This window comes from Coregonus clupeaformis, chromosome 34, assembly GCF_020615455.1.
Source record: "Coregonus clupeaformis isolate EN_2021a chromosome 34, ASM2061545v1, whole genome shotgun sequence".
In the NCBI taxonomy this organism is placed as follows: domain Eukaryota; kingdom Metazoa; phylum Chordata; class Actinopteri; order Salmoniformes; family Salmonidae; genus Coregonus; species Coregonus clupeaformis.
This window is the reverse complement of record NC_059225.1, coordinates 22215264-22230964: the sequence shown is the minus strand read 5'-3', so window position 1 is coordinate 22230964 and position 15701 is coordinate 22215264. Positions and strand designations below refer to the sequence as shown.

At 41.6% G+C, this 15701-nt stretch overlaps 1 protein-coding gene across 1 annotated transcript; it reads left to right on the top strand.

The window, feature by feature from the left end:
• Positions 1–148: 148 nt before the first annotated feature.
• On the top strand, positions 149–14408 carry LOC121549952 (mitogen-activated protein kinase kinase kinase 8). Its single transcript, XM_041861957.1, has 8 exons — positions 149–528; positions 1058–1440; positions 4502–4675; positions 5633–5894; positions 9227–9333; positions 10688–10840; positions 12677–12920; positions 13144–14408. The coding sequence occupies exons 2-8, from the start codon at positions 1084–1086 to the stop codon at positions 13272–13274; spliced, it is 1428 nt and encodes a 475-aa protein (XP_041717891.1). The 5' UTR covers positions 149–528; positions 1058–1083; the 3' UTR covers positions 13275–14408.
• The last annotated feature ends 1293 nt before the right edge of the window (positions 14409–15701 follow it).

Here is a 15701-nt window from a genome sequence, read left to right as displayed (position 1 = left end):
TTATGTAACCTGCAAATAGCCTCATGATGACAATTTTTATCATGCTGTCACTATACAGTCAGTTCTCTCATATACTGTTTTTATTGAACTTCAACAACAAGGGACATTGCGAAATAATTGTATCGAAGCACAGGCAGAATTGTGGGAGTTGAGAAAATACCGAACTATTCCATGGAATCATACGAACAGCTAACAGAAAGTCATTCTATTGGCTTCCTTTAGCTGAATCCGTTTGCCTACGGAAATCAAATATTACGGGGAAATTCAAGAATATGAAATTAAAAACGAAACTACAGAGGAATACACTGCGGCTACAAGACACCACTTTCGGCGTATGTTTTTATTTACACAATACCACCTAAACACAGAGACTGATAAATACTTCCTCTTCTACTTCCTAGCTCGTGAGTGGGAATTACAGTCCGTAGGCGCTTCAGTGCGGGCTAGAGTTGACAGCAGTCGGACGCAAGAATGGAGTAGCGCATTCGGACCTGATCCTACCCTACGTTATTTATTACAAAGACTCAGGTAAGCACATCGACAATACGGTATTACAAACAAGTAATGATCAGTTTATATTTGCCTCCAACCTTTCCAAAAAGTATTAATGACTTTAGTGTTTCGTGTTGAGTGTTCAGTGTTGGGAGGGCAATTGGTTGCTGTAGCCTACACTCAGAGTTAATTCTTCTTCACTTGGCTATAACCTACAGCAGGGTTCCCCAACTGGCCCGCGGGTGATTTTATTGGCCCCCCAAGTTTTCTAAACAAATACAAATATGTTTTATATTTTTTATTGTTGGACATAAAAGACTGTAAAAACACCAGCAAATCATCTCCAAGTGATTTTAATATGGGAAATATGTTCAAAACTATTCCCACGCATAATAGAGAGATATATGTCATCGTATACAAGATTTGAAATTATTATGTTTTAGTCAAATATTATATCTGTTTGGGCTTCTTGCGGTCAATTTGCAATCTACAAACTATTTGTAATTATGTTCCAGCCCAAATTGGAATTTCAGTTGCCTAATGAATCATCACTGTTCCATTTCAGTACCCAGCAGAAGCTAGAATATCAAAATGGATTACAAATATGCCAATGCTGGAATAGAACTCCTGCTGGCTCACATGAACATAGAGAATATCATTGACGCTGTTGAGAATCTCTATCACACCGAGGAGGAAGAGGCTGGGGCGTCGTGTGAGGAGGGTCTCTCTCAGGAGGAGATGGACGAGAACGAGGAGACTGTGGATGATTCAGGGGACGAAGTGACAGCGGTGACAGGAGGGACCCAGGGGACACAGCAGGGGAATGGTGGTGGTAGGGTCAGGTACGGGACGGTGTCGGACTTGCTCTCTTTCGTCAACCTGATCTCTAACATGCAGCCAGAAGCACTGCAGCGCCAGCCTGAGGAGATGGGTGTGTTACTGAACAAGGTGAGACTTCAGGACATTAGTGTTTTTTTTTGTATGTTGTTGTATCTGTCCCCACAAAGGTCTCATTAGATACTTTTAGTGTATGTGGACACCTGCTCGTCGAACATTTCATTTCAAAATGTTGAAACATTGCTGCGGGGACTTGCTTCCATTCAGCCACGAGAGCATTAGTGAGGTTGGGCACGGATGTTATGCGATTAGGCCTGGCTCGCAGTCTGCGTTCCAATTCATCACAAAGGTGTTCAATGGAGTTGAGGTCAGGGCTCTGTGCAGGCCAGTCAAGTTCTTCCACACCGATCTCGACAAACCATTTCGGTATTGACCTCTGTTTGTGCACGGGGGCATTGTCATGTTGAAACAGGAAAGGGCCTTCCCCAAACTGTTGCCACAAAGTTGGAAGCACAGAATCGTCTAGAATGTCATTGTATGCTGTAGCATTAAGATTTCCCTTCACTGGAACTCAGGGGCCTAGCCCGAACCGTGATAAACAGCCCCAGACCATTATTCCTCCTTCACCAAACATTACAGTTGGCACTATACATTCGGGCAGGTAGCGTTCTCCTGGCATCTGCCAAACACAGATTCATCTGTCAGACTGCCAGATGGTGAAGCGTAATTCATCACTCAAGAGAATGCGTTTCCACTGCTCCAGAGTCCAATGGCGGCGAGCTTTACACCACTTCAGCCAACGCTTTGCATTGCAAATGGTGATCTTAGGCTTGTGTGCGGTTGCTCTGCCATGGAAACCCATTTCATGAAGCTCCAGACAAACAGTTCTTGTGCTGACGTTGCTTCCAGAGGCAGTTTGGAACTCGGTAGTGAGTGTTGCGACCAAGCACAGACGATTTTTACAAACTACGCACTTCAGCACTCGGCGGTCCCGTTCTGTGAGCTTGTGTGGCCTACTACTTCGAGGCTGAGCAGTTGTTGCTCCTAGACGTTTCCACCTAACAATAACAGCACTTACAGTTGACTGGGACAGCTCTAGCAGGGGAGAAATTTGACAAACTGACTTGTTGGAAAGGTGGCATCCTATGACGGTGCCACGTTGAAAGTCTCTGAGCTCTTCAGTAAGGTCATTCTACTGCCAATGTTTGTCCAGTATGAAAAATGTATGCACTCACAAATTGTAAGTCGCTCTGGATAAGAGCGTCTGCTAAATGACTAAAATGTAAATTGGATCACTATGGAGATTGCGTGGCTGTGTGCTCGATTTTATAAACCAGTCAGCAACGGGTGTGGCTGAAATAGCCGAATCCACTAATGTGAAGGTGGTGTCCACATACTTTTGTATATATAGTGTATCAAAGTTGATTTGTCATATGCAAAGGACAATGGAATGCTTAGAAGTGGCATTGTGTGTATACAGTGCCTTCGGAAAGTATTCAGACCCCTTGACTTTTTCCACATTTTGTTACGTTACAGTCTTATTTTAAAATGGATGAAATAAATAAAAATCCTCAGCAATGTACACACAATACCCCATAATGACAAAGTGAAAACAGGTTTTTAGAAATGTTTGCAAATGTATTTAAAATAAAAAACAGAAACACCTTATTTACATAAGTATTCAGACCCTTTGCTATGAGACACGAAATTGAGCTCAGGTGCTCAATTTGATCATCCATGAGATGTTTCTACAACTTCATTGGCGTCCACCTGTGGTAAATTCAATTGATTGGACATGATTTGGAAAGGCACACACCTGTCTATATAAGGTCCCACAGTTGACAGTGCATGTCAGAGCAAAAACCAAGCCATGAGGTCGAAGGAATTGTCCGTAGAGAGGATTGTGTCGAGGCACAGATCTGGGGAAGGGTACCAAAACATTTCTTCAGCATTGAATGTCCCCAAGAACACAGTAGCCTCCATCATTCTTAAATGGAAGAAGTTTGGAACCACCAAGACTCTTCCTAGAGCTGGCCGCCCGGCCAAACTGAGCAATCGGGGGAGAAAGGCCTTGGTCAGGGAGGTGACCAAGAACCCAATGGTCACTCTGACAGAGCTCTAGAGTTCCCCTGTGGAGATGGGAGAACCTTCCAGAAGGACAACCATCTCTGCAGCACTCCACCAATCAGGCCTTTATGGTAGTGTGGCCAGATGGAAGCCGCTCCTCAGTATAAGGCACATGACAGCCCGCTTGAAGTTTGCCAAAAGGCACCTAAAGACTCTCAGACCATGAGAAACCAAAATTGAACTATTTTGCCTGAATGCCAAGCGTCACGTCTGGAGGAAACCTGGCACCATCCCTACGGTGAAGCATGGTGGTGGCAGCATCATGCAGTGGGATTGTTTTTCAGCGGCAGGGACTGGGACACTAGTCAGGATCGAGGCAAAGATGAACGGAGCAAAGTACAGAGCGATCCTTGATGAAAACCTTCTCCAGAGCGCTCAGACTGGGGCGAGGTTTCACCTTCCAACAGGACAACTACCCTAAGCACACAGCCAAGACAACGCAGGAATGGCTTCGGGACAAGTCTCTGAATGTCCTTGAGTGACCCAGCCAGAGCCTGGACTTGAACCCGATCGAACATCTCTGGAGAGACCTGAAAATAGCTGTGCAGCAACACTCCCCATCCAACCTGACAGAGCTGCAGAGAAGAATGGGAGAAACTCCCCAAATACAGGTGTGCCAAGCTTGTGGTGTCATACCCAAGACTCTTGAGGCTGTAATTGCTGCCAAAGGTGCTTCAACAAAGTACTGAGTAAAGGGTCTGAATACTTATGTAAATGTAATATTTCAGTTATTTTCTAAAAACCTGTTTTTGCTTTGCCATTATGGGGTATTGTGTGCAGATTGATGAAAAAAACAACAATTTAATCAATTTCATAATAAGGCTGTAACCTAACAAAATGTGGAAAAAGTCAAGGGGTCTGAATACTTTCCGAAGGCAGTGTAAGTGTGATTGAAACTGTCTGTCCCTACGTCTGTTAGTCAATCAGTCTGTCTGTGTGTCTGCGAGTATGTGTATGTATGTGGTCAAGTATAGATAGTCTGTCTGTAGGGTTATTTAAAGCCTTTACTTGTTCAGCAGCACCACATTTCCCTACTTCTGTGCAGAAACACATGGTGCTGAAGAAGGGTCGCTATCGCATCGATTTGGATGTGCTTCTTTTTCCATGGATGTGGACCTACAAGACTCCAGGCTCCGGCGGCCATGTTCCAAAGGGCTCATTTGGAAAAGTCCACTTGGCCCAGGATACCGTTACCAGGAAGAGAATGGCATGCAAACTGGTGAGTCAATGAGTCTGCGTGCAGGAATGTCTGGCATGTTTGCAGAGTGGATTTCTCGAAACTGACGCTGGCCGGTCTATGTGCCAAGATTGATTTCAGGCAGGAAGTTTTGTTTTCAAAGCAATATAAACTAATTTGTTAGGCCAATATCAAGGCAGAATGTCACGTGAAGTCAGTCAGGTCTTTGCACCCAAACACTTTGAAACCTGCAACAACAGAACATCTAAAATGAGGAACACTATGTACTGTAGAAATATACAAATATTTATTTGCGTCGTCTCAAAAGCCAGTATTGCAGATAGAAACTGAAAGTATTTGGCTGGTTAACCCACAGGAAACCCCCCACAGTAACAGCTCTGGGTTAAAACAATAACAAATGTAGTGGACAAGAATCAAAGGGCATCATAGAATGTCACCTTTACAGCATGTTTTTTCTGCTCCTATTCTCATACCAAATGATTAGTAAGTAAGTAGCCTTGTGCGAGCTGTAACAGCAGCCTATCTCCTGTTTCTGTAGTGAGGCAGCTTGATGTACAAGTACGACCCTGGAGAGGACGCTAGTCTATCGCAGGGCCTTACCACTAATCTATCTCCTTAGTGCCGAGTGTCAAGCAAAGACGCATCAGGTCCCATTTTTACAGTCTTTGGTATGACTCGGCCAAGGATTGAACTCCCAACCTTCCAATCTCAGGCGGGCACTCTAATCACAACTGGTATTTCACCTGGGGTAGAAGAGAGGATATAGCATTTATATTATTTCTGCCCACAAATAGTTACACACGATGGGAGTGGCCTCCTGGTCTGGTTATTCCATCGTCAGTGGAATGTTTACATACTAAAGACTTTGTAGATACTTTGCATAATAGACATACTTTACTGTAGATGTCTAAATCTCTTTTTAAATAGAATGTCTATAGAATGTTTTTTATGCCTTAATGGTTATATTCATACACCTAGATCCCCATGGAGCATTTCAAACCAGCCGATGTGGAGATCCAGGCCCGGTTCCATCACGAGAACATTGCAGAGCTCTACGGCGCTCTCCTCTGGGACCAGAACATCCATCTGTTCATGGAGGCCGGCGAGGGAGGCTCGGTTCTGGAGAAACTAGACAGCTGTGGACCCATGAGGGAGTTTGAGATCATCTGGGTCACCAAGCAGGTCCTCAGGGGCCTGGAGTATCTGCACTCTCACAATGTCATCCACCACGACATCAAACGTGAGTGGAAAGTGCCCAAAACAAACGTTAAAAAACGCACATTAGAACACTCAATTAGTAAGCATAAGAGTGAGCGTAAGTAAGTTATAGGCCTGTAGCCTTTGCTTTTACCAGGGTTTAGAAAGCCAGGTTTTCTCAACTTCTAACCCCAAATACATCAAAAATGGAACCCAGGTATGTCTCCAAAACACATGCACACTAGGAGTATGTGTGGCCTCCACTGGGCACAAGCTGGTTAAATCAACGTTGTTTCAACGTAATTTGTCAACGTATTATGACATGGAATCTACGTGGAAAATACATTGGATTTGAAAAATCAATAGTTTTTGAGTGTAACATTTCAACCACAGGATTATGTCATCATGGTAACCAATTTTCAACAGAGACAAACCTTGTATAAAGTCTGTTGAATTTTTACATTTGAAACAACGTCAGATCTTCAACGTTATAGCCACTAAAATAAAAAAAACTATAGGCTGGGTTGGCTGCACCTCCTACTGGAGAGTTGAGCTATCTACAGCTATTTCTTTCTGTCTCCCATCCAGGGTTTTAACCAAGCCCAGCTTTGATATTTGTCACTGGCTATTACCAATGTGCTATTGTGAGAAGGATTGTGGAGAAATCTACACTTAATAGATTCACTGGCACTATCAAATTAATTCCAAATGATAGGTTCAACAGAGCAAATGAAATGTAACCATACTTGATGAATCATGTATTATAAATTATGCTTTTAAGGCCTATATAGCATTTGGTCAGTCATCAACAGCTGTTGTTTAAATTCAGCCCATGTAGGCCTAGGGTTTCAAGCTTTGGTTGATTTCAAATGGAATCTACGAGATAATAATACGTATGTTGGATTCAAGTCTTCATCTCAACCAAAAATACAAGTTCAAGAATTGAATCAAATTAAACTGTCAATATTTGATTTGATTTAGTCCTATTCTTTTACTTAGATTTTTGGTCGAAATGGAGACGTGAATCCAACATGTCAATTATTAATTTGTAGACAAACTGGGATTAAAGCAAGACTCAGTGGCAAAGATGGAGCTATCCAAGCAGAATATACATCTTCTTCAAAAGTTGATATTTGGTTGTATTGACAACCAAACACAATTCAATATCACTTTTGCAATACGGTAAATAGCCTATTAACTGTCGACAAGTTAAAAATGCATGTCTCCATCTCAACCAAAAATTAAAGTTAAAGAATAGGATTAAGCCAGTGGATCAGAGGGAACTATCAAGCAGTAGAATTGTGTTTGATTGCATTGTCAACCAAACACAATTCAATATTACTTTTGTAAGACAGTAAATAGCCTAAAGTTAAGTCTATCTTACAAACTAATGTAACATTCAACCTTAAAATGTGTAACACATCCATGGCCAAATTTTGAGGTTACTGTAACAAATGTATTCTTATATAATCATAGAAAGCATGCATGTTCAGTGTCGAAGGTCTTTGGAAATCTAAACAATTGCTATAATAATCTGCACAGATTCTCGAACGGCATTGATCCCTTGCACCATGTACTTTAATGTAATTTATACTAACTACAATCCAGGTCATTTGGTTCTGCTAATAGATGAAGCACAGTGATAACACATTACGTTGTTGTATAAATAAACTAAAAACCAGACATTGATTTTCCATTGGAATTTGGTTGTGCTTTTAGATGGTTGAAAGCATAGTGACAACACATTGGGAATTCAAGAATCTTTTGGCTGTCGTTTTGAGTGGTTGAAATCTCATTGATCAACTTATGTAACAAATATTGCCCAATATCTCCACATTGAAATGACATGGTGTGCCCAGTGGGCTGTGACTGTCATTATCCACTTTATGTGAAATGTAACCAAGATAGGAAAGGACTTTAGAGTAAACTGCACCTTGAACCAACGGCTTCACAGGAAACTCAACCATAGACAACAAAGAAACCATGTTAGGCCTTGTAAAAAGGCAGGATGAAGCTGTGGTGTTGCTGACGGTGTTCAGGTCACACAGGTAGCTAAAGTTGTATAAGTTATGTTCCAAATGGCACCCTATCCCCTATTTAGTGCATTAGCTTTAACCTGGTCAAAAGTAGTGCACTGTATAGGTAATAGGGTGCCATTTGGGACAAACCCCAGTATCTGCTTAGCTAGCTACTGAGATTGCTGAAACACAGGATGTTTGAGTGAGATAGATTAGACAGCAAGGCTAGGGCTGCAGGCAGGTGGCAGTGAGCTGTCCATTGCACGTGAGATTTGCTTCCAAGATTGTAGTGAGCCATAGTCTGTGGAGCTACATCTAATATCAGTCAATCAGTCAAAACTGTGTTGATAAATGCATAAAAACATTTATTTAACCATGTAAAGACCCTTGAGGTTAGAAACCCCTTTTTTGAGGGGGACCTGGCAAGAGGTCAGCAGGAAGTAGTCGGTGTGTACATACAACACGAGCACAATACAATACTGTAAATTAAAAACAATTACAATGGTTAGCAACATTTTCCTCTATCAGAGCTTTAAACTCAGCAAGCGATACTCTCTCCTCCAGTAAATGTATTGTATTAACGTTAACTTTATAATGTGGGGTGTTCCCCAGTAAAAGTTATACTATCTATAGGGGTTAATGTGTTGCATTAAACTTTAAACACATTCAAAGACCTGTGGATCAGTCTATTATCATTCAGTCAGTCAATCAGGGCTTGGCTAAAGACTAAATGCACTATATGTAGCATCTGGAAATTCCAGCCAGACCCTCCTTCCCTGCAACAGGGTTAACTCTAACTGTAGGGCTGTTTACAAGAAACCAGTGAGTTATGACTTTCTGACGTGGCACTGTAGTTCTGTGCTCTTCCTGTCCTCCAGTCAAAGGTTACATCCCAAATGGCACCCTATTCCCTATGAAGTACCCTATTCCCTATGTAGTGCCCATAAGACTTTGGTCAAAAGTAGTGCACTATATAGGGAATAGGGTACTTTCCTTTAGTCAAAAGCCATTCAGAGACTCAACATGCCTCATAGCATGCTCTGTGTGGGTATGAATTTACATATTACATCAGTGCAAATGTTGATATTTCTCATTTCCTTAAATGTACATACAGTTCCCATCACATATACTGTATGTCAATAGCAATTTTAGCAAATGATAGAAGAAATATTGACCTTCGTGACAGACATAATACAGTAGCAAGTTAGCGCACACTATATTGGGTTATGAGATTACACTGTATCTTGCAGCACATGTTCTTTAGCTATGACATGGCTGAACTGAACAGCTTTTTTGGTGAATCTCACTCACTCACTCACCCTCCCTCCCTCCCTCCCTCCCTCCTTTCTCTCTTCAGCCAGCAACATCGTTCTGATGTCAGACAAAGCGGTGCTGGTGGACTTTGGCCTGACGGTACAGATGACAGGGGAGGTGTACACCCCTAGGGACCTGCGCGGCACAGAGGTAAGTGACTGCTGTCTGCTCTCTTCAACACCCTCAGGCCTATGACATAACAACAAAATACACTCTCAGGCCTGTGACATAACAACAAAAGACACTCTCAGGTCTATAAAATAACAACAAAAGACACTCTCATTGCTTTTGACATAACAACAAAAGATACTCTCATTGCTTTTGACATAACAACAAAAGACACTCTGGGGCCTATGACATAACAACAAAATACACTCTCAGGTCTACGACATGACCTACAGGGTTAGGGTCAATTCATTTTCAATTCAGTCAAAAAACTTTTTTATTGCAATTGGAATTTCAGTTCCTGAATTGTGAATTGGAATTGAATATTCTCCAATCCTGGTGACCTATGACATTACAACAACAAGAGCAACTTCTTAATCTGTGAGATGTTCAATAGGTGTGTTTAATAGAAGGTAAAGCAGCTGTTTCTAGTTCAAGATTGAGGTCAAGCGATGCCTCAGGGCACTCTGAAAATGATTTAGTTAGAAGACGTGTCAGTGTTTGTCTCACATGGTCTTATAGTAAAAGAAAAGGTGCAGGGTAATCACATCGAACACGAAGAGATCTTGTATAGGTTTATAAGTGGACTATAGGTTTTTGTGTGTAATGCATAGGCTACAGAGTTGTCTCAAATTTACATTGATTATCAGTAATAATACAGTAGGTTGAAAGCCTTTGAACACTAGCATTTTCAGATTCCAATTTACATCCTTATTCACAGTTCGGAAAATCTAGGAGGAGGCATTCACTCTGTTCTTTCTCACGACCATCCCTCTCCTCATCCTCCTCTTCCTAATCCACTCTTCTCCTCCCCTCTGTGGTGACCTATACCCGTGGTGGCCGAGAGGGAAAGTCCCAGGGCAGAGAGACAGACAGACAGCAGTAATAACAGGCAGGGAGATAGCTATCAAACAGACAGCTAGCCAACAGAGTGGAGCTGCTGCGACTAGGCTGACATTAGCTAACATGGGGGCAGGCTGGAAATTCCAGTTGAGAGATGGACTCTGGTCTGATGTGTTTACTCTTTCACACTTCAAAGGCCGTACACAGTACAGTACAGTACAGAGCCTAACACCAGCCCAGCTGCTCTTAGGGTTCCTGTATTAATACATAGTCATAGAGACACTGTGTATTATTAATGTTATTATTAATGTTATGACTGGTATGATTATTATCACTGGCGTCATGACTACATAAAAAAAAAAAACATTTGATGAAGAAAAAGATTGGGTACTGTCCAAACACTTATTTTCTTCTTTTACAAATGACATTATGCCATTGACCCTGTGAGTAACCGTTGACCCTGTGAGTAACAGTTGTCTTGTGTTTTCTTCCTCAGATGTATATGAGCCCGGAGGTGGTTCTGTGTCGAGGACACAACACCAAGACGGATATCTACAGTCTGGGCACCACCATCATCCACATGCAGACTGGCAGCCCACCCTGGGTCAGGAGATACCCACGCACCTCTTACCCATCCTACCTCTACATAGTAAGTACCACTCTCCCGATCTCCACCCCTAGCCATCCTATCTCTACATAGTAAGCATCTCCTGATAGTTCACCAAAAAACACTATTACATGATTTATACACTTCCAATAAATGCACAAATATAGAGCTTTGAAAGTAGTGTAGCAGAAGCATAATCAGTGACAACTCCACTAAGTAATGGGACAATGGAAAGTGGACGGATGAAGTGTATAGATTAGTGAATGGTGAACATACAGGACTTCCTCTTGCTACACTGACATGGCTGAAGGAGGGGAAACCCCCACTTGTGGCCAGTCTTTCCTTGAAACAGACATATTTTAACATCACCCGGTTCAGATTTCTATGGCATAGGCCTAGATTCTTGCAAGATCATTTTTCTCAAACATCATGTGATCTCTTAAAGTGACTGGCTGCGTCCCAAATGGCACCGTATTCCCTGTATGGTCAAAAGTAGTGCACTATATTGGGAATAAGTTGCCATTTGGGATGCAACCTCTGTCTCTGGCACATTATCAGCATACTCCCTCAGGCTCAGTACACTAGTTCTGTTTTGCTTTTAACAGTGTTTTTCATGATCATGTTCCTGATTTGAAGAGGTCCTGTTTCTCTTTTTGGAGTGGCTGCTGTTCCGGAACCTGACTTTCTGTTGCTAAAACTACTGAGATTTCTGCGCATTCGGGATCCAATAGCCTATTTCTTTTCAGCTGCTGCTCAGTGCTCAGTCACTCCATGACTCCGCTGCCGCCTGTACACAAAACAGTTCGAACAAACTGGCTGTTGTAACAGTAGGCTATTGCAAACATAAGTACGACACAAACAGGTTGATCAACTTAGTTGAGAGTTCAGAAGAGGGTGAGAAAAGAGAGAAACGTGAATGTGTGTGTATAATAACACATGCACAGAACGTGATTTGAGAAAGATGTTTCCAGAGGGGTGGGACGGGGGCGGGGCGCGGGCAAAAATTCTGTATTCGTAGCCTCAGTCTTCTCTTTTTTAAGTGTCATTCATCTCTGCTTTCAGGAAGGACTAATTCCTCATTCTTCACTGTCATAGGGAAGTGCTTAAGAGAGCTACTGATTCAACTTATTCACCTCTCCCAAACACTGCTCCCTTGTACATAGGGTTGCAAATTCCGGGAACTTTCAATAAATTCCCTGGGTTTCCTGATTTCTGGAAAACCAGTGAATTTATTGAATTTATTGAAAGTTCATGGAGTTTTGCAACCCTACTTGTACATCAAACTTGTTTTACACTCAGTAAGTGGTGCCAGGAGATAGCATAGAGTTGCAGATTAAATGCTGGATAACTTTTAGTCTCACCTAGCCATCACTATGACTAAAAAGACAAGGAATGCCTATAGTGATGGTGGCTAAGTCTCGCCTAACCTGACATCGCATTCTTACATTCCATAGATAGAAGACTGGCATGTGAGAATGTTGCATCAGACCTAGTTTGGTTGTTTTCTTTAAAAACTGCTGGGTTATTGAGATATGACCCAGCGGTTCAGATCAGAAGACTGGAGGCGTAGTTTAGTTGTTTTTTTACCCAACATTTTTTAGTGTAGAACTATAAGAATAGTTGTGAACCCATAATTATAGGATCTATATTTACATTTTTACATTTTAGTCATTTAGCAGATGCTCTTATCCAGAGCGACTTACAGTTAGTGAGTTCATACATTTTTCATACTGGCCCCTCGTGGGAATTGAACCCACAACCCTGGCGTTGCAAGCGCCATGCTCTACCAACTGAGCTACAGGAGGCCTATATGGTTCTACCACAGAATTAGAATGGCTTTACTATAATTCTAATTATATGGCTCCTCTCTCCCCTCAGATCCACAAGCAGGCCCCTCCCCTGGAGGACATAGCAGAGGACTGCAGCGGTGCCATGAGGTCCTTCCTGGAGCGAGCCCTGGAGAGGAACCCTGCCCAGCGCAGCTCTGCAGCCAAGCTCCTGAGGGACGAGGCCATCAACCCTCCCAGGGAGGAACAACCACGCTGCTGGAGCCTGGACTCAGCCCTGGTGGAGGCCTCCCACCCACTGAGGCAGCACAGCCAGCAGCCTGACACCACACAGGGTAGGGACTTCTATATCTTACTGTTCTATATCATGGTTGTTCCCTAAAATAGACTTTGTTCCGCATATTGTTCCCTACGGATGTAGGCAGGGACTTCAAATGTTAACTGGGCTGTGGTAAAATGCATACGCACTTCCTCAAGCGACACATACACACTAACATTTGTATGAAACTTCATGAGAGCATATGTTACCAATAACTATACAATGATCTTTTTTTGCAGAATCTTCTCTGTACTCTGAGCCTGAGGACTCTGCCCACCTGAGGAGGAAGGGATCGCTGTACATCGACCTGGGGGCAATGGCTGGGTACTATAATCTAGTGAGAGGTCCCCCTGCCACAGAATATGGCTAACCCTGAGCCTAACCCAAAGACACCTTTAGTAGGACTTCTGAAGGAAATTGGTCTGGTAAAGCTATAAATGTAACTTTAACCTTAGCCTGGTACGAAGATAATTACTTCATTATCCCCATGGGAACATTTTGGTACTGGTGAACTGTTAGGTCAGAGACTCTCAGGAAGTTGAGTTTGGATCTCATGAAGACTCAATGGTGAATGTGTGAGTGATACTTTTTTGGGTAGAGCAGGTTAATAGCCTGTACTTGTGCAATGAAATGGACCAATGTCTGAAGAGTGGTTTCTGTAGCTGCCTTAGTTTGCCATCTCTCAACAATGCTGCGCCTCATTGGTTGTAAGAGATGCGTTACTCAGTAACTCTGTGTTTCATTGGTTAACAGTGGAATCAGCGACATCTTGTGGCATGCTCTGTAGATACATTATATATTAGCATGTTTTACAGTTTGTTTATTCATCTCTTAAAAATAAAGGTGCAAGTTGGAACCAAATCAGATTCTTGAGAGCGATGCCATAGGGAAACCATTTTAGGGACTCTGAAGAAAGGTAAATAGGATGGTTCTTTGAAGAACCATACCAAAATCCAAAACCAGTGTAGGGTTTTAAGCGTTGGTGTAGGGTTTTAAGCCTTATTTGCATATTTCCCAGGATGCCTTTCAAGTTAATATTAGAGTTACCGTACCACCCATGACTGTGTTTGCTAGTGACAGAGACATGGTTGTTGCATTCATTAATTCATATGTTGTCATTAAAATATTATTATCTAAAACAATACAATACATATTTCATAAGGCCTTTTTTGAGTACCTAGTTGTGGTCTGAAATGCATAGGTTACAGGCCACATTATGCTGGCTTGCTAAGTGATGTGTAATTCCTATTGGAATCCAGACAGACTGGGGTTATTCAACGTTTGGAATTTTTATTCACCCGCAACCTGCATTCAAAATGACTGCCAGGGTTGGGAAGACTAAAATATGAGTCTACCTTAAATATCTAAACTGGAACAACCATTTCAGTAACGGGTGCAATAAGTCCAAATAACAGATTAGAATTGTTTACAAAAATGTATGTTATTTATATTTGAGTAGCATAACATTTATTAATCAATCAATGTGCATGCAAAAACATAGAACATTAAAAAAACAATTCTAAAAAAATCAACCTGCAATAGAGCATGCTGGGAAATATGATAACGATGGGCGTGGTTTTGGTTCAACTCTGGTTATTAACACCAACACTGGGGTTATTTTACATCACTGAGTGTTAATTTACCTCTTTGCGGTATTAGTTTAACTTGGATCAACACTAGAAATGTTACACTGAAAAATCAACACTAGTTAACACTGGACAATTTGCTGTCTGCTATGAAAGGGACACATCTGCAGGCTTCCATACAATTCAAGAACCTTTTAGAATTCTGAAGAACCGTAGATGCCACGTCAAGAACCCCACACTTAACTCAAAGGTTCTTTATCAGGAAAGAGTTCTCCAAGGAATGTTCAGAGCTGAGGAAGAACCATTTAAAAACCTTTATTTTTTTTCAGTGTAAAGAAATGTGTCTGAATGTGTCTTATTATTGAGGCATTCTGTGTGTCAATATGATTTCTGACAATGTATTTGCGGTTTGTACAAACAATATTGTTTGAAGTCTGAAGTTCTTAATGAACTTTTCTGTTTGTTCCTTTGGAATCTGAATATTATATTTTGAGTACTTGCTATGCAAGTTACACCATGATGTACATGTGTAATCAATGATCTTTTACATGTATTTTACCTGTTGGATTTGTGGTTTTCTAATGAGATAACAATGTCTATAGCATTTTGTAAACTGACTTCAGTCTCTTACACTGTACTTTTGTCTCAATAATTTGAAGTTGAATTACTGAATAACATGTCATATAATTCATCTGAATAAAATGAAAAAGTCAACACCTGTGTTTTAGTCATGTTTATGGTTGAATACCCAGATAAAATGGAAGGGAGACTAACATCATATTGAAGGTAGGGCTATCTGTTTCTATGGTGAGTGAGTGGGAGGAGGGGGAGGTTATATTTTTTAAAATCTCTTTCTCCTCTGGTCAGCTTCCTCTCTGTGTGATCACGTCACAGAGCAATCAGTCAGCTCATACACACAAAGTCCTGTAGATACTAGTTCCTACTCTTTAAATGTGTTTGAAGAATTGCAAATTGTTATAATGTTTGCATACTATTTACATTACAACTCTGCCTTCAACCACTATGTGGGGGGGATCCATCCAACATGCTCAAATGTTTTTGTTACATAACTACAGTATCTGTCTCTGTGTTCTGGTACTTTTGTTTATGAAGAACAGTTCCTTGATAGCATCAGAGATCAATTTCCTTATTATCAGGACGCATGTTGCTCCCATAGCGTAGTCTCTCTGATGTCAGAATTTTGATACAGA